Raw genomic sequence first — 23,016 nt, 5'->3', positions numbered from 1 at the left:
GGCCTCCCAGTTACAGGCTTTCCCAGCTGGAGACGCCGCTGAACACGATGCGGGCCCTTGCCGGCCGGGTGAGGCAGAGGATGGCGGGACGCGCTTCGCTCCCTCGGGGGCTGACTCCTGCTGAGCTAGTGGGCCACTTAGACCCCCCCCCAGAGCCTCTTCAGATGCACTAAGTACCTAACTTTCATTTTTTTATTTCTTCAGGTGAATCCCCGAACCCGGGTTCGACTATATTTATCTTCATGCAGTTCTACACTAGGATAACACCGAGCATCTGTACAGCATTCGAAGGTTTACAAAGTGGTTTACAAAGATTTCCAATTGTGGGCATTCTGAGGGGGGAGGACCTCGGAGACAGCTTTGGGGGCTCCGAGTCCAGGCTGAGCCCAGGCTGCCCCACGAGCTCCGGTCCCCAGAAGCCGATAAGCACCAGGTGCTCGCAGGCGCCTCCCTTCGACAGTGGTGGTTCGGGCGGTTCCAGGGCTCGAGTCCGAGGCAGCCGATGATGGGGACCGCCCGCAGACCTCAGGCCCTGCCCCATGGAGAAGGCCCCCGGAGCCCGGCTCATCCGAGCAGCGAGCAGAGGCGCCGGCGTCCCCTGCTCGGAGACAGACGGCGGCCCCCCACCCCGCCCCCACCCCGGCTTCCGTTTCCTCACCCTGCTTTTATGTGCGCTCTCAGCACCCAGTAGGCTCTTTAAAAACAAACGCTTGTGTTTTCTCTCTTTTCTGCCAGGTTTTTTCCTTCAGCACATGACTAATAAGGAAAAGTTTTCCACGACTGCACGGGGACAACCTGCGATTCAGCGTCTCTTCTCGATGCTGCTGCTGGAGACACAGGAAATTCCGAATTCTGTTTGGAAAAGGTCACTTTTACATGTAATTGGTCATGACACTGAAATGAAAGGAAAGAGAGATGCTTGTTGGTCGAGCGAAGACTAAAGGATTGACTTGAGTAACTGGGAGGACCGGCTAGGACCAGACTAAGGGGAACCCCACACTTGGGGTCCTCTGGCCTGCCCATGGGCCCAGCCATGTGCTCTTCCCCCCACCCAGCGTATGGGACCCAGGAGACAGGTGATGGCTTCAGAGACCGGGCCTGGGAGCTGGGTCACATCTTCCCCTTCCCCGGAGCTTGGGAGGCAGCGCAGCTCCCTGGGGAGGAAGGGTGCTGGGGAGGGAGGGTCCTGGGGGGGAGGGGGCTGGGGAGGGAGGGTGCTGAGGAGGGAAGGTCCTGGGGAGGGAGGGTGCTGAGGAGGGAGGGCGCCGAGGACCTCTCCTTAGCTCCGAGCCTCTGGCCCAGGAAGTCCTGGACTTCTGAGACCTCTCTCCTCAGGCCCCCCCAGACAGGTCAGCTAAAGCAGGGCCCTTATATAAGTGAGGGGAAGTGGGGGCAGGTTCCTGGGGCCGGGGGAGGAAGGGCCAAAACAATTCGAGTCGACTCTTCAGGGACCCTCTGATCTGGATGGGGGATTTTTTTGTTCTCTCCCTGACATCTGCCTCTGCCCCATGGCCACTTTTGAAGCGAGTGTCAGCAAAGGGAGGAAATCCGGGACTTTGAAAGGGCACATACCTCAGGGAGGGGCGCGGAGAGGGCAGAACAGAGGAACGACAGCCCTGGCAGCTGGGCCCAAAGCCCTGTCCTGGCCCCTGCCAGAGACGCATTTCCTCCCCAGCCACTTTCATCCTTTTCTCTGTGCCCGTCGTGCCATCCCGAGACTTCCAGGGCAGCTTTTCTCTTACTCTGTCTGTCTGTCTGTCTCTGTGTGTGTATCTTTCTCTGGGTGTCTCTGTTTCTACCCCACACCCATCTCTCTCTCTCTCTCTCTCTCTCTCTCTCTCTCTCTGTTTTTTCCTTTCTCTCTTCTCTGATTCTCCCCCTTCTCATTAGTTCCCTGTATGTCTCTCTCTCTCCTCTTCCCTTTTTTCTATCCTCCCTTCCTCCTTTTCTTCCTCTTTTCCCCCTCTGTCCCTCCCTTTTCCCTCTATCTTTCCTTCCCTCTGACTCTCTCCTTTCCCCCTTTCCTTCCCTCTCCCTCCCTTCCTTTTCTTCCCCCTTCCCGTTGATGGCAGTTACTCAGCCATCCTGTCCTTTCCCTATTGTTTTTCCCCTCACTTTCCTCATCTATTCTCTTTCCCCTTTATTTTCTCCCTTAATTCCTTTTCTTTCACACTCCTGTTTCCCTCCTTCCTTCTCCTTGCCCCCCCCCCTCTCTTAGCAGAGCCAGAATGAGGCTGGGGCACGTGGGGACACTGCCCACCACTTAGCCTCGTAGGAACATCTGAGCAGTGTTTCCAAATGGCAAGGAGCGAGCCAGCGGAAGCTCCCCTTTCTCCCTGGGCGCTGGCTCCCCTACTGGCCCTCCCTTTCCCACATGTTATTCCTCTCCCTTCCCTCCCTCTTCCCCTTCTCCTTTCCTGTCTCCTTAGTCTTTTCATTTCTCTTTTGTTCTCTTCTGTGTCTTCGCTCTCTCTAATAATAATCGCTAATGCTTATATAGCACTTACCCTGTGCCAGGCACTGTGCTAAATATCGCATTTCACAAAGAGGAATTCATTTGATCCTCAAAACAACCCTGCGGGATAATGTGCAACTTATTTGTCCAACTCTTCATGACCCCATCTGGGATTTTTTTTTTTTTATCAGAGTTGCTAGAATGATTTGTCGTTTCCTTCTCCAGCCAATTTACAGATGAGGAAACTGAGGCAACAAGGATCAAGTAACTTGCCTAGCTCCTAAGTGTCTGTCTGGATTTGAACTCAGGACTTCCTAACTTGGGAAGTTTCTTTCTTTCTCTTCCTTCCTTCCTTTCTTTCTCTTTCTTTTTTTCTCTTCCTTCCTTTCTTTCTTTCTCTCTTTTTCTCTCTTTCTCTTTCTCTTCCTTCCTTTCTTTCCTTCTCTCTTTTTCTTTCTTTCTTTCTCTTTCTTCCTTTCTCTCTTTTTCTGTCTTTTTTCTCTTCCTTCCTTTCTTTCTCTTTCTCTCTCTCTCTTTCTCTTCCTTCCTTTCTTTCTCTTCTTTCTCTTCCTTTCTTTCTTTCTCTCTTTTTCTTTCTTTCTTTCTCTTCCTTCCTTTCTTTCTCTTTCCTTTCTCTTCCTTCCTTTCTTTCTCTCTTTTTCTTTCTTTCTTTCTCTTCCTTCCTTTCTTTCTCTTTCCTTTCTCTTCCTTCCTTTCTTTCTCTCTTTTTCTTTCTTTCTTTCTCTTCCTTCCTTTCTTTCTCTTTCCTTTCTCTTCCTTCCTTTCTTTCTCTTTTTCTTTCTCTCTCTTTCTCTTCCTTCCTTTCTTTCTCTCTTTTTCTTTCTTTCTATCTTTCTCCCTTCCCCTCTCCTCTCCTTTCCTCTCTCCTTTGCTCACCTCTCTTGGCTTCCTCTCTCTTCCCCTCCTCCTTGTCTTCCCTATCCCTCCCTCTTTCTTCCCTCCCCCTTCTCTTCTGCCCCGCCCAGTCCCAACCCCAGCCCGAGCCCTTCGTCCAGTCTCCCTGGAGATGCAGAACGGGCTGCCTTTCCCTGGGCAGGAAACGGGACAAGTGTATTTGTCCGGTGTGCCTGGAGGGTGGGCCAGCAGCAGCAGCAGCCTTGGGGGGGGGACACCCCCCTTTCTGGCCATGGTCTTGTCCGCCAGGCAGGTGGGGTGGGGAGAACTCCCTCCCTCCTGGCGCCCTCCGCCGGGCTTGGCCAGCACTGTTCCAAGGAGGGGGCAAGGGGAAACAAGTAGGAGAGGGGAGGGGCTCTGGCCTGGGGGGGGGGGGGGGGGGGGGGGGGGGGGGCTTGGAGAGAGATCTGGCTCCTGCCTTGGACAGGGGCCCGAGCCCATCCTGGCCTGCCCCTCCCCCTCTCACCCCCAGCAGTCTGTTGCTGGGCCTCCCTCCGAGTAACGGGACAGCGGGGAGTGGGCTCACCCTGCCCACCCCCAAGGGCAGAGGGCAGAGAGCCCCGGCCCAGCCCTGCTACCGGGCTTCCATCCTGGAGAGGAGGGGGCCAGGCTGGGGGGGGGGAGCTGCGGGAGGGGGGCCATTCCTCAGCCGGCACCAAGAGCCGTTCCTCAGCGGTTCGGGAGAGTTGGAGAAAGCCTGTTAGAGCTGCCAGCCCGGCCCCTGCCCAGCCCCAGCCCCAGTCCCGTTCCCTGCCCCTGCCCCGTCCCCGCTCCAGCCTCAGCCCCCGCCCCGGCCCCCGCCCCTGCCCCGCCGGCCGCCGCAGCTGGGGAGCCCTTCCCAGTCTGAGCGGGGAGGGAGGGGGGAGGAGAAGGAAGGAGGAAAAAAAGCAGCAGTTGGCACGGAGTCAGGGAGCGCTCACTCTCCATCCCTCTCTCCTCCTGCCTCCCTCCTCCCGCCGGCCCCCAAGGAAAGCCAAGCCTTCCTCCCTTTGTGCTACACCCCGCGCCTCCTCCTCCTCCTCCTCCCCCCGCCCGCCCCCCAGGGCCCTATAAATAGCCCCGCGGCCGGGCGCTCTCCAGAGCTCGCTGGGGCCCAGGCAGGGACGGGCAGCTGCGGCCACCGAGGCAGGCACCGGGCGGGACAGCGCGCGGCGCACAGGGCGGAGAGCGCGGAGCGGGCGGACAGCGCGCACAGGGCGGCGGGCAGCGCGCAGGTGGCGGCCGGGGCACCATGGCCAGCGAGTTCAAGAAGAAGCTCTTCTGGAGGGCCGTGGTGGCCGAGTTCCTGGCCATGATCCTCTTCGTGTTCATCAGCATCGGCTCGGCGCTGGGCTACAACTACCCGGTGCAGGGCAACAAGACGTCAGGGGCGCCGCAGGACAACGTCAAGGTCTCGCTGGCCTTCGGCCTCAGCATCGCCACGCTGGCGCAGAGCGTGGGCCACATCAGCGGCGCCCACCTCAACCCGGCCGTCACCCTGGGGCTGCTGCTCAGCTGCCAGATCAGCGTCCTGCGCGCCCTCATGTACATCGTGGCGCAGTCCGTGGGCGCCATCGTGGCCACCGCCATCCTCTCGGGCATCACCTCCAGCCTCCCTGGCAACACCCTGGGGCTCAACGGGGTAAGTGGGGCCCGGGCGCCGGGCGGGGCTGGTCGGGGGCCGCAGCCCCCTGGGGGATCCCGCCTGAGGAAGGGGGCGATGGCAGGGCCAGGGCGGCAGAGCCAGGCAGCTCCTTCCTGCGCTTGGTGGCTGGGGGGCAGGCCTGGAGAAGGGCACCGGGCCCCTGGCGCTAAAGGTCCCCGGTCACCCCCACCCACACCTAGGCTCCCGGGGGAAACACCATCTGGCCAAGCAGCTGGAGCCGCTGAAGCCCCGTCTGAACTCGGCCTTTCCTGTCCTATTCCTGCCTATTGGGGGGGGGGGGGGCACAAGGATTCTGACCCTGGTAGCTGTTCCTCCCCGCTCCCCCGCCAACGTCCCCTGGGCTTGCTCTGGGCAGAGGCTCCACGGCTGCTTGAGAACAAGGTTCTGGCCTGGGAGATCTGGGAAGGGCTGGGGGGGAGCTGTGCCTGCTGGGGGGGGGGGCTGCACCTGCTGTGGGGGGAGGTCTCAGGCACCCAGGCTGAGGGGGCGGAGCAGGGAGGCGGCCGGCCGGCCGGGCTGGCCAGGAGGGCTCCCCCAGGGTGCCAGGCAGGGTGGCGGGAGAGCAGGAGGCTCACTCAGCAGAGGGGGGAGGGGAGACAGTGGGCGGGTCCCTCCAGTTCATTGGTACAAGCCCCCCCCAGGGCAGTGGAGTGCAGCACCCGAAGGGCCCAGGAGCCACAAGCTGGCACTGGAATCCCATTCCAGGGCCTGGCCCCTGCCCAAGGGCCGGCCTCCTGGGACCGGGCCCGACCCCTCCGGGATGGCCCCCAGAGCAAGAGACCCTTCCCCAAATCCGGGGGAGCCCGCGGGCAGCTTGTGTGCCTGGGGTTCTTTCTGCTCCCGGGGCCCAGCCTTTAACTGAAGGTGTCTAAGACCCCCCAAAGCCAAGCCAGCTGCTGCCGTCCCCAGGTGTCACCCCTGTCCCTCCTGGGACCCCCGGGCAGAGAGGGGCAGCCAGACACTGGAAAGGCCCCGCCCTGCCCCCCCACGGGCCAGGAGCCTGGCAGGGGCAGGGGCGGGGGCGGGGGCCAAGTCACAGGGATGAGTCAGAAGCGATCTGGGGGGCAGATAGAGCTAAAAGATGATAAGGGCAGAGGGCAGCGAGAGACCCCCTTTTGGAGGAGAGCTTCCCCAGGGGCCCGAGCCCTTGGCTTCTCAGATCTGGCCCCGGTGCCCCCAGAAGGATGAGCAGCAGCTCTCCGGGGAGCGGCAGCTGGAGGGGACAGTGAGCCGGGGAGTGGCAGCTGGGGGGGGGGGCAGCGAGTGGGGAGGGCAGAGGAACGGCTCACGGTAACGGAGACAGGTGTGAGCGCGTGTAGAGCCGAGCAAGCCCTGGCCCGGGGCCAGGGGGAGCCGGGAGGCCGCGGGCTCCTTAATCAGCCCAGGCAGCACCCCCTCGGCGGGCAATGATTAGCGCCTCAGACCTTGGGCCAACACCTCCCCGGCCGGCCACCGAGCAGACGCCCTCCCCGCCGGCTTGAAGATTAGCCAGCCCGGCCCCGCTAGCCGGAGTTTGGACTTTAGCCGGAAGGAGGGGTCCCAAGACAGGCCACCGGAAAGTCTGGGTCATGTGGGCTCGGGGCTGCAGGCCCGGCCTGTCCCAGACCCCCCCCCCCCCCCGGGGAGCAGCTCCTCTGCCAAGGAGGGTCCCGGGAGGGGCCGCCTTTGACAAATGAGGCAACTGAGGCCCGGCCTGGGAAGGCTGGGGGGGGGGGGAGTTCTGGGGGCTCAGGGAACCAGGAGTGGAGCTGAGGGAAGGGGAGGCCAACGGACCCTCTTCAGCGCGGTCTGGCCGGCCAGTGGAGAGCTTGGAGGGAGCAGCGGGAGCCAGGGCTCTGCCCCTCAGAGGGAGGCATCAAGAGCCCTGGCCCCTTCCCCGGGCCCTGGGGTGGAGGCCAGGAAAGGGGGTGGGGCAGGGCAGGGTGGGGCTGGGGGGCCTTATCTAACCCATCTCTGGCTGGGGAAAGAGCACTGAAAAAAACCAGCCTGGGCCACTTTGGACAAGTCTCTTCTCTCCCCCATCTGGGCTGCCTCAGTTTCCCCCCCTTCAGAGATAGGCAGTCTCTAGGCCTCCAGGAGTTGAGCTGAGCTGGACCCTCCCTGGGGCGGGGCCGTCCTCGGGGAGTCCCTGGTCCTCTCCTGGTCTGAGGGAAGGCACTGGAAGGGACAGCGCCTCAAAGGAGGCTTGGGTGCCATGCCCCAGACCAGGAGAGGCTAGAAGAGGCGGCCTTCCCTGAAGCTGGGGGGCTGCTGGCTCCCGGAGCCCCCCTTCCCCTTCTCTTCCCCCAGCCTCAGATGGTTCCCCTTTCCCGAGCCCGGGCCCCCTTTCCGCTCTCTCCCTGGGCTGCGTTGGAGGGCAGGACAGCAGGGTGGCCAGGGAGGAGGGAGCCGCCAAATGGTCAGCAGCAGAGCGGGGGAGGGAGGAGGCTTTTCTAGCCTGTCAGTGAGTGTCGGGCCTCGCTGGTGGCCGCCGGGGCTCCCGGCTCCCCAGGACCTTTCTTCCCGGCCTGGGGACCAAATGGCCCCAGCAGGGGAGGCGAGGGGAGCCAGGGCTGAGCTTGCTGGGGAAGGGGGGGCTGGAGACCGGCAGCGGCCTGAAACAAGCGCCTCCAGACCCCCCCCAGGGGGCTGCTCCCCGTACCCGCCTGGCCGGAAGGTGCTTCTTGCCCGAGTGAGCAGGTGATCCCCGTCCGGGACTGCCCCAGCCTCCCTGCCTTTGCTCGCAGCCTTCTGCTCGCCCGAGCATCCTCCCTCCCGGTGCATCTGCCTCGCCCAGCTCCTCCTCCCAGACCAAGCTGGCGTTTGGTCTCGTCCTTCAAAGCCCCTCCTGCGTCCCTGCTTCCCCTCTAGCCTCTGCAGCAGCCTCTGGCTCAGGGCACCCCGAGCCGCGGCCCTGCCAGGACCCTTTCCCCAATTATAGAGGAGCCGGACTTGGACAGGCTCGGGAAGAGCTCTCGGGGGCGGGGCTCGAGCCAAGTTCAAGTCCAGCGCGTTGACTCAGGAAGCACCAGCCCCCGGGCCTGAGAAAGGCTCCCCGACTCACTGCCCGATGCCCTGGGGGGGGCGCAGGGAGGAGCCCGAGCCCTCGGGGAGGGGGCGCAGGGAGGAGCGCGGCCCCTCGGGGAGGGGGCGCAGGGAGGAGCCCGAGCCCTCGGGGAGGGGGCGGGGAGGCCGAGCCTCGGGAGGGGGCGAGGAGAGGGCCCCCGGGGGGCGAGGAGGGCCTGAGCCCCGGGGAGGGGCGAGGAGGAGCCCGGCCCGGGGAGGGGGCGGCGGGAGGAGCCCAGCCCGGGGGGGGGAGGGAGGAGCCTGAGCCCGGGAGGGGGCGGGGAGGAGCGGGCCCTGGGGGCGGGAGGAGCCCGAGCCCTCGGGGAGGGGGCGCAGGGAGGAGCGCGGCCCCTGGAGGAGGGGGCGCAGGGAGGAGCGCGGCCCCTGGAGGAGGGGGCGCAGGGAGGAGCGCGGCCCCTGGGGGAGGGGGCGCAGGGAGGAGCAAGCTCACCTTTGGAGCTGGAGAGAAAAGACCCTCCCAAGAGTAGAGAAGAAAGTGGGGCACTAGCCAGGAGAGGGCTGGACCCCCGCCCCCCCCTCCAGCTTCCCCTCCTTCCTCCTGCCGGACCCCGGGGAGAAGCCGGACCGTAGGGGAGGGAAGCCCCGTTTCCCATTGGCTCCGGCCCCCCCCCAGGGGCAGAGCCTGAGGCACCGGTCAGGGCTCCCTGCCTCATTCCTCGCGTGCATCTCTTCCCACCCCAGCCCCCCAGCGCCAGCCCCGCCCTCCGGAGAGCTTGCCCAGCCTGGCCCCCTTCCTCCGGGAAGCCTTCCCGGTTTCCCCGGGTCGGGGCTTTCTCCCTGCTGACTCTCTCCCAGAGGGCCTGTGGGGCCGGGAGCTCTTCCAGAGCGGGAGGCACATAGTGGGTGCTTTTCGGCCCCTTTCGCCGCGCCCCGCGGGAAAGTCCCTCCCACCCCCCAAGGCGCTGATGAGTCCGTCTCCCAGCCGCGGCCGCCGCGGGAATGCTCGGTCAGGGCCTCCCGGGAGCCCCGGGCCCGGGGCGGAGGCGGCCCCAGCGGGGGACTCGGGTCAGCGGCCCCGCGACCATGATCTCATTTGATCTTCACTCCAGAGCTGGGAGGTGGGCGCTTGTTACTGCCCCTGCCTTACAGACGAGGAAACTGAGGCAGGCAGAGGGGAAGGGGCTTGTCCAGGGCCCTCGGACCGCGGGGCTAACAACGGTCCGAGGCCAGCTTTGAACTCGGGGCTGCCCGACTCCGGGCGCCCCCGACAGAGCCAGCGGGTCCGAGTCCGCTCGCCCGAGCCTCGGCCCCTTCCAGCGGCAGCCGGGGACGGCCCGGGGGCCGCCGGGGTCAGCGTTGTGTCCCGAGGGCCGGGGGCTCGGCCCTGCTGCTCCGGCCTCGGCGGGCCCCTCTGCGGCCGCCCCCCTCCCCCGGCCCCCTCCGCCCGCCGGGGCAAGGCGTCCCAGAAATTCATTCCCCGAGCGCGGGGCCTCGTGACCCAGCAGTGGAAAAACCCCGCGGAGCCTCGGGCGGCCACCTGCCCGCCGGGCCCGGGCTGGCCGTCTGGGGAAGGGGGCTGGGGGGCCCGGGGCCCCTCCCCCCCGCGCCCCCCCTCGCGTCCGCGCCCCCCCTCGCGCCCCCCTCCTCCCGCGCCCCCTCCCCGCGCCCCCCCCGCGTCCGCGCCCCCCTCGCGCCCCCTCCCCCGCGCCCGCCTCCTCGCGCCTCGCGCCTCTGCTCAGGACCCTCCAAACTAAGGCCCGGGCGCGGCGGAATCTCCTGCGGGCGAAACAAGTGTTTGCGAGAAAGCGCCTGGAGAGGGGGGGGGGGCTGCCTCCGAGCCCGAGACTCTGCTGCGCCCCGAGAGCTCCTTGGGGGAGGGGCCCACGGGCACAGGGGGCAGCCTGGCGCTAACTGCGCGCAGGATGCCCCGGACTCCCCAAGGAGCCCCTCCCCCACCCCCTCCTGCCCCTCGGCCCCCGTTGGCGATTTGCACAAAAATGGCAGAAGGAAGCGGAGGCTGTGGTTTGAGTGAGTCAGGAGGGGGGACTTTCTCCCCAGTGAGTCACGGAGGCTGCCGCCCCGGCGCGGGGGGGGGCGCATGGCCCCCATCTGCTCCGGCGGCCTCTGCCCAGCCACCCGCCTGGCAGCTCTGCCGGCCAAAGGCCCGTGGGGGGCGGGGGGAGGGGGGGCCGGCCCGGCCTCCAGCGGTCCTGGAAGGGATTCAGTTCATTTTAAAAAGACTCGGGGAAGGGGAAGGGGGGAGAGCAGCATTAGGACTTGCAGACTCTCTGGCCTCAGTCTCCCCATCTGTAAATCGGGGCCAGCTGAAAGACAGAGGTACTTTAAAGGGTCCTAGGAGCGTCATGGCCGGGGTAGCTCAGTGATTAACAATCCACTGACCCCAGGGTGACAAGCATTCATTAAGCACCTGTAGTATACCGGCATTGTGGGGGCTCCGAATGCCCGCCCAGCGCCCAGCGCCTGCTCCGGGGGAGTGTCCAGGGAAGAGATGGCAGAGGTGGGGGCTGGGAACGGGGGGGGGGGGCACCTCCGCCAAGGAGGGTCCCCAAGGACTCAGCAGGGGAGAGGGCTCTGGGCTTCCCCCAGGTGTTTGGGGGAGCTCACTTGGGAAAGAGGCAGTGAGTGTGAGGGAGTGTGAGTGTGAGTGTGAGGGAGTACATGGGGCTGAGTGTGCCTGTGTCACGTCCCTCCTGTGAGGGGGCCGGGGGGCGGGCGCCACAGCCGGGCTCACTTTCTCTGAGGGCACCAGGGGGAGACTTGGGAGCCAGAGGGGCTGTAGGCGGCCGGGGCTCCCGCCGGCGGCAGGTCGGACACGGGCCAGGGCCTCGGGAGGGCAGCGGGCACAGCCCCTGCAGCCGGCCGGCGCCTTCCAGGAACCCGGGCACAGAGCTGGGGCCGAGTCAGGGCGCCCTTCCCCGAGCCAGCCGAGCCTGTCCAAGCTCTCCTGGAAGGCCCGCCGGGCCCAGGCTTGCTTTCCAAGGGCCTCTGGGGCAACGGAGCGGAGCCTGCCGAGACTGAGAGGCAAAGGGGGCAGGGGGAGAGACGTGGGGGCAGGGGGAGAGACGTGGGGGCAGGGGGAGAGACGTGGGGGCAGAGGCCACCTTCCTCCTTGCCTTCCCTGGCCCGAAGCTGCCCCCAGAGCCCTTCAGTGACAGCTCATGACCCAGGATAATAGTGATGGCGGGCAGAGAGGAGGGGAGAAGGAAAAGGAAGAGGGGAGAGGAGGGGAGGAGGAGAGAGGAGGGAAGGGCAAGGGAGAGGAGAGAAAAGGGAGGGAGAAAGGAAGAGAGAGGCAGAGGGGAGGAGGACAGAGGAGGAAGAGCCAGCTCTCTTCTGCCCTGAAGGAGTCGGAGGCTGGGGTGGGGGCCCCTGGGAGGGGGCCGACCGGCTCCACATTTTTTCCATTATAAATGAGGCTTTACCACAAAATGTCGGCTGTTCCTCATTTTTTCCCCATCTGTTTCTGATTGGAAACACTAATTACATATCCCGGGCTCTCAGAGCCCAAATACGGCCGTGGCCAGGGCAACGGCCGCCCCTCCCAGCCGGGCAGGACCCCCCCCCCCATGCCCGGGCCGTCTCTCCTTCCGGACTGAGGTTGAGGTATTAGAGAATCCCGGGATCCAGATCCCGAGCTGGCAACTGACCAAGGAGCTCCTCTGGGCCTCGTCCTGTTTGCAGGCGGGGAAACTGAGGAGGCTCAGGAAGGCAGGGCCATTCCCCAAGCCCGGGAGGGATAGATCAGTCAACAACAAGCAGTGATTAAGCATCTCTGGGGCAGAAAAATGCAACCCTGCCCTCAAGGAGCCTCCCTTCTCACAGGGAGACAACCCAGGATAAACTGGGGAGCCCCAGAGAAGGGAACTGGGCCGGGGGGCGGGGGAGCAAGCCAAGAACAGGGGGGGCAGCTTTTGGGCCAAGGATCAGCAAAGGGAGGGGCCCCCGGCCCCTGGATTGGGAGGGAGGTGTGAGAAGGGGGCAGAGGGGGCAGGTTAGGACAGACTTTGAACATCAATGTCTTTGATCCTGGGGGTGACAGGGAGCCTGGGAGTTATTGAGTAGGGGGTGTGCCATGATAGGACTAGAGTAGGGTAAGAGGAAGGCAGGTGACCCCCACCCCAGCCCCCTTCCAGCAGGTGTTTCTGGCTGCCAGGGGTGAGAGTGGGCCCTTGGTGCCCTGCCCAGCCTGCCCATCACCTCAGCTCACCCAGAAATCCTCCCCCCCAGCCTGACCTGCCCACTGCTTATGTCCGAGGCAGGGAGACCCAGAGCTGGCTCTTGCCCACGCAGTCCCTGGAGTGGGGCCGAGGACCCCAGCATTTGGCTGCCAGCAGCCCCCTCCTCCCTAGAAGTCTGGGGGGGGCCGGCCTGGGCCTTTGCTGCATTCCTCAAGGGAACCTCCCTGGGCTGGTCTTGCCCTCCGGTTTCTCGCTGAGAGAGCGGCCCCGGGGCTAACCCTGCCCCGCCCTGGGAGTGCTGAGGAACATATTGGCTCCTGGAGATGGCACAGGAAGGCCAGTCCCTGCCAGCCACCTCCAGGCTCCTTCTGCCACCTGCCTGGGCAGCCGGGGATCCCCGGGGATGCCCAAAATGACTTTGGCCCCACCGTGGTCAAGATGGTGGCTCCAGAGAGGAGGGCTCCAGAGAGGGCCCCATGAACCAGGCAGGCCGGCCTCGCTGGGCGCTGCCGTCCCCACGGCAGGGAACACGGCCCTGGGCCTGTAACAGGCCCTTCTCCTGACGTGGGGCCCTCCTGTCCAGCCAGCCCTGCCCTCTGTGCTGGGCCCCATACGGGCCCCCTCTCGTTAGGTGGAGCCGGCCACCGCCCGGAGCTGCTGGGCCCCCCCCCCCCCCGCCAGAACAGGAGGGAGACGCTCCTTGGGGAGGCCTTGCTTTGACCCAGGAAATCCCCCAAGGAGCCAGGGAAGGCCCTGGAGGGGGGAGTTCAGTGGGATGAGACCTGGGCCGGGAGGCAGCGGCCGGGCATCGTCCTGGGGCCCAAGGGGGCCTTTGGGCCGAGGAACCCTGAGGAAAGGGGCCCAAGGTCCCCCGAGCCCAGGAGGGGCCAGCCAGGCGGAGGCGGTGGCCCCGGGGCCAATGGCCGACCGGGGACAGAGAGGCCCCGGGCCCGGGCCAGGGGAAGGAGGCAGAAGGGATGAGCCGGAGACAGAAGGCTGCCCTCTCCCGGCCTGAGGGGGGGGGGGGGCCGGGGCTCCGTGCAGGAGATGCTGCAGCTCCGGGATCCTCGGCCTCGAGGGCCGTCAGGGAGGCAGATTCAGCTCTGAGCTCCAGGCCTTGGGTGTGTCCTCCCCACCCGGGAGCTCCACGGCCCTGGGGCCTGAGGGGCCAGAGCGGGGCCCAGGCCGGGCCCCAGAGGAGGGAGCAGAGCCATCCCATCCAGGAGGCTGCTGAGTGACAGGGGATGTGAGTCACGGCTGCCCAACAAAGAAGGGAAGAGATTGTTTGGGAAGGTGACTCCAGGCGGGAGCTGGGTGACCCTTCCCAGGGCCCAGGCGGCAGGGCACGGGGACGGCGGTGGCCGGGACAGGCTCCGTCTAAGCTGGCAGCCTTGTCCCCTCGCCCCGGGGAGCCAGGGCAGTGTAGACCCAGGCAGCCTTGTCCCCTCGCCCCGGGGAGCCAGGGCAGTGTAGATGCAGGTGGGCCGCTTCTGTGACCACCCCAGACAGGAGACAGCAGGCAGGTCAGCTCCTGCTGACTCCTCCTTCTCGCACCGTTCCAGGTGGGGGTGTCTACACCATCCCATCCCTGCACTTGTCTCAAGGCCAGGATGGATCCAGCTGGGAGGGGTCCCGCCTCGCCACAGGGGAACAGCCCTAATGAGCTCACGGCTGCTCGGCTTTCCCTCCTGCTTTCCATGATTCATGTTTCTAAAAGTAACCAGGACAGACTGAGTGCCAGCCAGACTCCATTTCCTATACAGCTCAGAGCGAGACAGAGACAGAGAGAGAGAGAGAGAGAGGGAGAGAGAGAGAGAGAGAGACAGAGAGACAGAGTCACAGAGACAGAGACACAGAGACACAGAGACAGAGACACAGAGACAGAGAAAGAGAGAGACAGAGACACAGAGACAGACACAGAGACAGACAGACAGACAGAGCCACACCCTGAGGGTGCAGGCGGTGTCAGGCTCCAGGAGCCCCCAGGGATGGGCAGCAGCTTCGTTGCCCCCAGCCTTCTCTTTGCAGCCAGTGGTCCCCACAGATGGATTCCGAGCTGGCCCCGCCCCCACCCCTCCCCCCAGTTCCTCTGCCGGCTCCAGTACCCCGCACTCCCGCCTAAGCCGCCGGCTTTATCAGAGGCGATGAGCTTTAGCTCTGGACAAGGCGCTGCCCGCTGCCCTGCTCAGGCCTCTCCCCCCCCCGACTGATGTGGCCGTCAGTTGTTTGAGCTGGGTCTGACTCTGTGACCCCATCCGGGGTTCTCCTGGCAGAGACGCTGCAGGGGTGGGTCATTTCCTTCTCCGACATGTTACAGATAAGGAAACTGAGGCAGGCAGGGTGAAGGGACTTGAACAGGGTCACACAGCTGAGGCAGGACTTGACCTCAGCAAGATGAGGCTTCCTGTCTCCAGGCTCGGCTCCAAGGCCAAGCGGGCCCTAAAGTCACAGGGAAGCCCCTGGGGCAGGGAGGGGGTCTCTAGCCTCCCTCCCGCCCCTGGTTCTGTCCGGCAGACACAGGCTGCGGCTCCCGTGGCCCCGGTGCACTCTGGGAGAGACCTCCAGCCTGGGCAGCCCCAGCCAGAGCCATTTCCTGAGCGCCCCTCGAGGGCCAAGGCTGGTGCTGGCGCTGGGTGAGCCCCGGAGGGGAAACCCCCCCTTCCCTGCCCCCCAGAGGAGATAACTCAAGAGGGGGAAGGGCGGTGCTGGGGGGAGGGTCTGAATGGGAGCAGGTGGGGCCGGGCTTCCAGAGGAGAGAGGGGGCGGGAAGGCACCACAGAGCAGGAGGCCTGCCGGGTGTCCCCTGGCCCCGGGGGAGGTGAAAGTAGCCCGGTCAGAGGAGGGACTGGCCTGGGGGAAAGAAGGAGCCTGTCCCGGCCAAGGACTCAGAGGGGCCGGAGGCAGGGCTCTGCAAGGAGCTGGGGGGGAGGAGGGGAGGGACCCCCAAAAGGATCCTCCTGAGGGAGGAGGGGCGGTGGCCCGAGCGGCAGGCCTCAGACTCAGGCCCAGGGAGGGAGAGCGGCCATGGGGGGGAGAGTTATAGGGTTTGGAGAGGGACAAGCAGGAAAGGCCGGGGGCGGGGTCCGAGACAGAGAGGGCGGGGCCCGAGGACAGTGGGTGGCCACGTGAGGCACCCATGCCTTTTTTAGGAATGGAATTAGAGTTGGGAAAATGTGGTCAATCGGGCCAAAGGCCTCGTTTCACAGAAAAGGAAACTGAGGCACCGAGGCAGGAAGCACTTGGTCCCAGTCCCGGAGCCCGCGGCAATGGTCTCCGTGCAGCTCCGGGCCGGGGGGGGGGGGGGGGGGGCCTCCCTGTGGGGCGCTTCTTCCCGGCCCATCACGCCCTGGTCCAAGCCGCGGCCTGGCCGAGGGGGGGAGGGGGCCTTCGGGACCGGACTAAATTCTGGGGCCGCCCCGGGGGACTTGGGGAGCTTGTGGGACGCGAGGGGGGGGGCTGGCGCCCCAAGGGTGGGAGGGCCCCCCCCAGCCTCGGCCGCGCTCACCAGGCGGCCCCGCCCTGTCTTCTCCCCTCGCAGCTCCCAAAGTCAATTCGGCCAGGCCTGGGCCAGTCCTTGCACCCGCTGGTGCTGGCTGCGCCCCACGGCCGCCCGGCCCCGGACATCCGGGCTCGGGCCCTATGGGCTCTCCGTGGGGTGGGCCCCCCTGGCGGTGGCCGGCGGGCCAGGGTCTCCCCGAAGCCCGCTGGGGCAGGCCGTCCGTCCCAGGACCCGGAGGCCGGGGCGAGGCTTGGGGCCCAACGCCCGGCCCCCGCCCGCCCCGGGCACAGGTCCACCTGTGTCTCTCTCTGTCCCTCCTCTCCCTCAGTCTTCCTCCTCCGCTGCCTCCTCTCCTCCTCCCCCCTTTCCCATTCTCTCCTCCCCTTCTGTCTCTCCCCTCTCCATCTCCGAGTCCTGCTCCCCCCTCCATTCCTGAATCTTTCTCCCCCCTCCATCTCCGAGCCCCGGCTCCCCCTCCATCTCAGTCCTGCCCCCCTCCCATTCCTGTTTCCTCCCCTCCATCTCGAGCCCTGGCTCCCCTCCATCTCAGTCCTGCCCCCTCCATCTCAGTCCCCTCCCCTCCCCCCAGTCCTCTCCCCTCCATTCCCGATCTTTCCCCTCCATTCCCGGCCCCCCCCCTCCATCTCCGGGTCCTCCCCCTCCATCTCCCAGTCCCCCCCTCCATCCCGGTCCTGCTCCCCCTCCATTCCTGAATCTTTCCCCCTCCCATCTCCGGTCCCGGCTCCCCTCCATCCCAGTCCCGGCCCCCTCCATCCCAGTCCTGCTCCCCCCCATTCCTAATCTTTCTCCCCCTCCATCTCCGGCCCGGCTCCCCTCCATCTCCGAGTCCCGGCTCCCCCTCCACCCCAGTCCTGCTCCCCCCTCCATTCCTGAATCTTTCTCCCCCCTCCATCTCCGAGCCCCGGCTCCCCCTCCATCTCCGAGTCCTGCTCCCCCCTCCATTCCTGAATCTTTCTCCCCCCTCCATCTCCGAGTCCTGCTCCCCCCTCCATTCCTGAATCTTTCTTCCCCCCATCTCCGGCTTCCCCCTCCATTCCTGAATCTTTCTCCCCCTCCATCTCCGAGTCCTGCTCCCCCCTCCATTCCTGAATCTTTCTTCCCCTCCATCTCCGAGTCCTGCTCCCCCCTCCATTCCTGAATCTTTCTTCCCCTCCATCTCCGAGTCCTGCTCCCCCCTCCATTCCTGAATCTTTCTCCCCCCTCCATCTCCAGTCTGCCCCCCCTCATTCCGAATCTTTCCCCCCTCCATCTCCGGTCCCTTCCCCTCCATTCCTGAATCTTTCTCCCCCCCCCACCCGGCTCCCTCTCCATCCAGGTCCGCCCCCCCTCCATTCCTGAATCTTTCTCCCCCTCCATCTCCGAGTCCTGCTTCCCCCTCCATTCCTGAATCTTTCTCCCCCCTCCATCCCCTCGCTCCCCCCCTCCTCCAGCCCTGGCTCCCCCTCCCCTGGTCCCTCCCCCTCCATTCCTGAATCTCTCCCCCTCCATCCCACCCGACTCCCCTCCTCTCGAATCCTGCTCCCCTCCATTCCTGAATCTTTCTCCCCCCTCCCCCACTCGCTCCCCTCCATCTCTGCCCTCTCCCTCCGCCCCTCCCCTTGTACCCCCGGTCCGTCCCACCCTCTCACGCACAGTCTCTGTCACAATTCTTCCCACTGGCTCGGCATCAACCCCTTTCCTCCTTGGCTCCGTCCCTTAACAACAACCCACTGGGTGATCTGGACCCCCTCCTCCGTTGGGGGAGGGACACTCGGGGCTGGCGGGAAAGCGAGGGCCCAGGCCTCCCACCCCCCGGGGCAAACCCGAAGGGGCCCCGAGTCTGGGCCTCACCCCCCCTCAGATTTTTCGGGTGGGGCCTTCTCAAGGCGCCCTGGCCGCGCTCATCTACGACTTCATCCTGGCCCCGCGCAGCAGCGAGCTCACGGACCGCATGAAGGTCTGGACCAGCGGCCAGGCGGAGGAGTACGACCTGGACGCCGACGACCTGAACTCCCGGGTGGAGATGAAGCCCAAGTAGAGGCGGCCGCCCGGAGCGGGGGCGGGGCGCGACGGGCCGGGGCGGGGGCAGGCTGGGGGGAGATCTCTGGGTAGCCTCCCGGCGCCGGCCTCCGGCGGTCTCAGCAGCTTTCTTTCTCTTCACTTGCCTCCTCTTTCTCGCGCTGGGTGCCGGGGGCCACGCGGGGTGCTGGCTCCCCCGAGACCGGACGCGGGCCGGGGAAGGGGGCCCTTCCCAGCCGCTCCCCCTCCCCGGCCGCGGACCGAGGCTTGAAGGGCAGTAGGCCGGGGCGGCCGAGGGGTTTGCCGTGGGGGTGGGGGTGCCTCCAGAGCTCTCCGGCCCCAGTTTCCCGCAGACCCCCCCCTTGCTCCAAATTCTGTCATCTGCGGGGTCTCGGCTTTCCCGTCTGGGAGATGGGCGCACTGGACGAGATGCTCTCCGCCCTGTCTTGGGGCCCCGGCTCCCCCTCCATAATGCTTCCCTCTGGAAGGATGACGGGGATTTCGGCCTCCGCTTCCTTTTGCCAGTGTAGACCAGACCAAGCTCACCGTAAGGTCCCCCGCCCGCGAGGGTGTGGCCCTGCCCTGTAGCCTTAGGCCGGCGGCCCGAATGGCCTTGCCAGGACCCGTGTGTCTGCCGGGAGCGGGTCCGGGCCGTCCCCGGGGGGGCCATGCCCTGGGCCCTCTCCCCGCGCCCCCAGCCAGGCCCCCACATCCCGGGCCCGGGAGGCGGTGGAGCCCAGGCGGGTCCCAGCGGTGGCCCCACACCAGGCTTTCCTTCCTGCCTTTCTCCCTTCCCAGGGGTTCTGACGGCAGGCCACGGAGACAGGGCCGGGCAGGCAGGGGTGGGACCCGGGAGGCCCCGGTTCTCCCCCGGCCGGAGGCCGGCAGCCCCCCCTCCCTGGCCGCCCGGCCGGGCGGGCGGCGGGGGCCGGGGCCGCCCCCGCTGGGCCCTGTCTCTGCCGCGTGGCGGCTTCTGCCTCCTTGGGGCCGGAATCTCACGAACAATAAAGGTGTATGACTCGAACTCTGCGGGCTCCTGGCGTTTGTCCGGCGCCCCCACCCGAGGGGGCCGGGGTCCTTCCCCGCTTCCTCCGCCCCTTCCTTGGGGCTCGGTCCGGAGGGAGGGCGCCTCCCTACTCCACTCCCCCCTTCCTCGCGGAGGTTACGGGGAGGGGGCAGCACAGCGGGCGCTCCCCAAAGGAGAGGGGGGGCTGTCCCCGAAGGCCGCCTTGCCCTGGATTTCCCCTAAGGGATGCTGGGGTGGGGGTTGGGCAGAGTGGCCTCTGGGTCTGAGCCTCTGGGATCCTGTGCCCCCGGGGGGAGGGAGGGGGGTCAGGGAAGTTCAGCTCCGGGGGAGGTGGGGATGAGCTCCCCTCCCCCAGCCCTCTTGGTTTTGGGGCTCCCCCTGCCTCGATGCAGTTCTCTTCCAGGCTTTGGAGGGGTTTCTCCCACCCCCTCCCTTTGGTCTCGGGCCAACCTGGGTGGTCGGTGTCTTTCCCAGACTGGGGGGGGGGGACTTCCCAGGACGGAGACCAGCACCCCTCTCCTGGGGGACATGGGTGGGGCGGGGGCGGGAGGGGGACTTGGGACGCTCTAGCCGAGATCAGCTGCCCTCCGACCTTCCCTAAACCTGCTGGAATACTTGCACCAGGCTGGGAATGGCGGGGCTTCCCGAGGCTCCATTTCTGCCTTCAGATGATTACTGAACCATCTGTCAACAAGCTTTTATTAGGCACCTACTGCATGCCGGTCACTGGGGATGCCCAGAGAAAATAAACGGATCTCTGCCCTCGAGGAGTGAGAAATCTTGGCTCTAAGCCCGGGAGACAGTGGGCTCATAGAAGGGTGCACAGAAGGGACTGGGGTGGGAGGGTACCAGCCACAGTGACCCCCGAGGGGTCCCGGGTGTCCGAGCTGAAGGAGGAAAGATGGCGGACGCGTCCAAAACCCCCTAATTCCATATTCCATGAGAGTGCAGCCCAGGCCTCCTTTCTGAAAGCCTGAGGCCGCCCTTGACACTTGAGTAGGAATTAGCTTATCAGCTCCTTTCCTGCCCCTGGGGAGGGAAGGGGAAGAAGCCTGGAGCACTCCACTTACGGTGGGGTTGAGGAAGGAGGATACAAAGGAAGCTCCACAGCTGGAAAAGCATTTTGTCAGGCCCGGGAAGCCCGGCCGCCTCTGAAGGACCTGGGGAGCTTATCCTGTTTTGTGAGCTCTAGAGAAACCGGGAGTGAGGCCCTGGGCCTGGCCATGTGTCAGGGAGAGAGGCGCGTCCCCCGCGGGCCTCCCGAACAATGCGGGGCCAGGAGGCGCAGCCCTAACGACTTCCCCTCGATGCTGGTGGCCCAAAAAGGCACCTTGCAGGGCCGGCCGCTCCCAGAACACGCCGTCCCTCCTCCGCGATCGGCACCTGGGGGGCTGCGAGCGGGCGCCGTCCGGGCCCCGGGGCCAAACGGAGGAGAGGGTTAGAGGAAAGGGGGTCAGACCAGGGGATGGGCGGCGGGGCAGTATGGGCCCCGGAAAGGGGAGGGTTTGGACAAGGGCCCCAAGGGTTTGGGCCGGGGGGCCCATGGGCGCCACAGATGTCAAAGGTTTTGATTTCCCGGTCTTGGTTTCAAACTTTGCAGGGGCCAGCCTGCCTCCTCCAAACGGATGGTTGAGGATGGAGGAGGACAAAGGAAGGGTCAGCAGGGGATGGAGGCCCGGGCCCAGATGGTGGACGGGATTGTGGCCAGAGGAAAAGGGAGGTGGGACCTGGCCTCCATAGTGTCAGGAACTCCAAGATGAGGTTAAAACATGCAGGAAGCCGGCTTCAGGGAGCCTGGAAGAGGCCCCAGCGGTGGCCAGGCCGGGCAGGTCTGGGCCCCAGCATGTTGTATTATTAACTGGGTCGCCTGGTTGCAGCAAAACCACCAAGATCCCGGGTCCAGAACATGCCAGGAGTCCAGGGCGGTTCCCACAGGAAGGGTCTCCTGCCCTTAGTGACCTGTGTCTCCCTGATCCCTTTCCCTTTGGGTCCGTTCCCTCATTGGCTCCCTCTCTTTCAAGTGCACCACCTCTTCTCCCGTCTGGCCGCCACCCAACCGGTCCCCCGGGCATCCTCCTCCTTTTCCAGAAACTTCCTCCTTCTTTTCCTTCCTCTCCCTCCTCCCTCCTTTTCCTTTTTCCTTCATCTTTTTTCTTCTTTTCCTTCCTTCCTTTTTTCTTCCTTTTTCTCTTCCTTTCCCTCCCCCTTTTCTCCTTCCTTTCTTTCCTTCCTTTTTCCTTCTCACCTCCTTCAATCTCTTCTTTTTTTCCTCCCCTTCCTTCCTTCCTCCTTCTCCTCCTTTTCCTTCTTCTTTTCCTTCCTTCTTTCTTCTTCCCTCCTCTCACATTTCTTCCTTTTCCTTTTCATTTCCTTCCCTCCCACCTCCTTCCTTCTTCTTCCTTCCTTTTCCTTGTTCACTTCCTTCTCCCCTTCCTTCCTTTTCCTTCCTTCCTTCCTTCCTTCCTCCCTCCCTCCCTCCCTTTCCTTCCTTTCCTTCCTTCCTTCCTTCCTCCCTCCCTCCCTCCTCCCTTTCCTTCCTTCCTTCCTTCCTTCCTTCCTTCCTTCCTTCCTTCCTCCTTCCTCTCCTCCCTCCCTCCTTCCTCCTTCCTTCCTTCCCTTCCCCTTCCTTCCTTCCTCTCCTTCCCTCCCTCCCTCCCCCCTCCCTCCCTTTTCTTCCTTCCTTCCTTCCTTCCTTCCTCCCCTTCCTTCCTCCCTCCCTCCCTTCTTCCCTTCCTTCCTTCCTTCCTTCCTTCCTTCCTTCTTCCTTCCTTCCCTCCCTTCCCTTCCTTCCTTCCTTCCTTCTTCCTTCCTTTTTCCTCCCTTCCCTATCCCTCCTCCCTTTTTTTTGACTACTTAACCATCCCTAATCGAAACCCTCTCTCCTTCTAACATTTCCCTCCCTCCCCCACTCCCAGGGTTCCCCCCCTGAGGCTGCCTATAAAGTGGATATCTGTGGATTTGGACTTTGGGACTGGAGAAATTGGCCACCCCTCAACCTCCTTGCAAAGGATCCTGAGCCCCCCACATACCTCACGTGAGGTCTCTGAGAACCTAGAATGAAATAATTTAAAAGTAAAAGTCAACCCCTCCCCAGGAAGCTTTTTCCATGGAGCGATTTTTACTAAAATCAAAACTCCACAGAGGAGGAGAAGAGAGGAGGCCTACCCTCATATTGTCCCCACTAGAAGCACGTTTGTTCCATGGCAGCAATGCAGCAGAAGGAGGGTGGGAGGAGGGCAGTCTGGAAACAACTGTTCCTAAATCCCAGAAGAGGAAATGACCAAGGAGGACCGGGCTCTGCTCCTTCTCCATCCCAGAAGAGGAAGTGCCCTGTCCCCTCCCGGCCCCCTCCCCGGGCCCCCGACCCAGAGCTGTGAGAAGCTCCCCCTCCTGCCTCTGTATCTGATCTGCCCCCAAACATGCGCCGTCCCCCAGCGCCCCCGGCCCAGTTCCTCCCTCGCTCCGGGTCCCAGCGCTCGGGGCTGCCGGGAAGGCCCCGACACACACAGGGAGGAAGGAGCCTTGAGTTTGGTTCCATGGAGAGAATTTGAGCAAGAACCCAGGACCGAGATGCAGATTCGGGGGCGGTTCCGTGGGAGTCCAGAGCCCGGCCCCAGGCCCGAGGAGGCCGAGAGCCGCGGAGCAGAGCCAGACGGAGCAGGGCCAGACGGAGGGGCCGAAGGCAGACCCAGGCCCGGCGGGCTCCGGACCCGTCAGGGAAGCTGCCCGAGGGGCCAGGGACACATGAGGGACCAGGGAGGCGGGAGAAAAAGCAACGCTCAGCCCGGCCCTGCGGGAGCCTCCAGACTGGCCTCTGACTGGGCAGCGACTGGCCCCCTCAGGGCTCCCCTCATGGCCGGCCCTTCTTCACCTGGAAGTGCGGCCCCGCCCACAGGAACCCCTTAGCCAGGTCTGCTCTTGCTCACCTGGGAGAGGAAGGGCTCCGGTGCCTCCCCCCCACCTGCCCCACACCCCCCCCTCTTCTGGAGAGGAGACCTTGAGGCTCCTGGGAATGGGGCACCTGGAGGCTCCTGGGGGTGGGTGTTTACTCCTCATGCTTGGCTGGAAAGCTCCCAAGGTCTGCAGGAAACTTGCCCCCCCCCCCAATGCCCAGATCCCCTCACTCTACCCTGGGCCCCTGGGAGTGGGCGGCCTTAGCACCTGGGCAAGAGCCCGCGCAGGTGGACCTGGCCCTGGCCCGGCTCCTCCCCGAGCTCTGGGAGCTTGGCTGCTCCCCATCCCTGGCCCGAT

General features: G+C 64.9%; 1 protein-coding gene across 1 annotated transcript; it reads left to right on the top strand.

The window, feature by feature from the left end:
* Window positions 1-4,178: 4,178 nt before the first annotated feature.
* LOC116422491 (collagen alpha-1(I) chain-like) lies at window positions 4,179-18,488 on the top strand. The gene is made up of 6 exons (XM_031961162.1): window positions 4,179-5,865; window positions 8,877-9,086; window positions 9,171-9,582; window positions 14,735-14,853; window positions 15,781-15,962; window positions 17,581-18,488. Exons 1-6 carry the CDS (start codon window positions 4,602-4,604, stop codon window positions 17,755-17,757), a joined length of 2,364 nt encoding a protein of 787 aa, XP_031817022.1. The 5' UTR covers window positions 4,179-4,601; the 3' UTR covers window positions 17,758-18,488.
* Window positions 18,489-23,016: the final 4,528 nt, after the last annotated feature.

This window comes from Sarcophilus harrisii, chromosome 1 (assembly GCF_902635505.1).
Source record: "Sarcophilus harrisii chromosome 1, mSarHar1.11, whole genome shotgun sequence".
NCBI classification, from domain to species: Eukaryota; Metazoa; Chordata; class Mammalia; order Dasyuromorphia; family Dasyuridae; genus Sarcophilus; species Sarcophilus harrisii.
This window is presented reverse-complemented; position numbering and strand designations above follow the sequence as displayed.

Bases quoted from the DNA above. Each gene is read 5' to 3' on its own strand.
- LOC116422491 (XM_031961162.1), top strand. From the start codon at position 4,602: ATGGCCAGCGAGTTCAAGAAGAAGCTCTTCTGGAGGGCCGTGGTGGCC. The intron at 9,087-9,170 runs GTCAGCGGCCCC...CCTGCCTTACAG, and splicing joins GGCCCCAGCGGGGGACTCGG to ACGAGGAAACTGAGGCAGGC. The intron at 9,583-14,734 runs GTCTGGGGAAGG...TCTGTCCGGCAG, and splicing joins CCGCCGGGCCCGGGCTGGCC to ACACAGGCTGCGGCTCCCGT.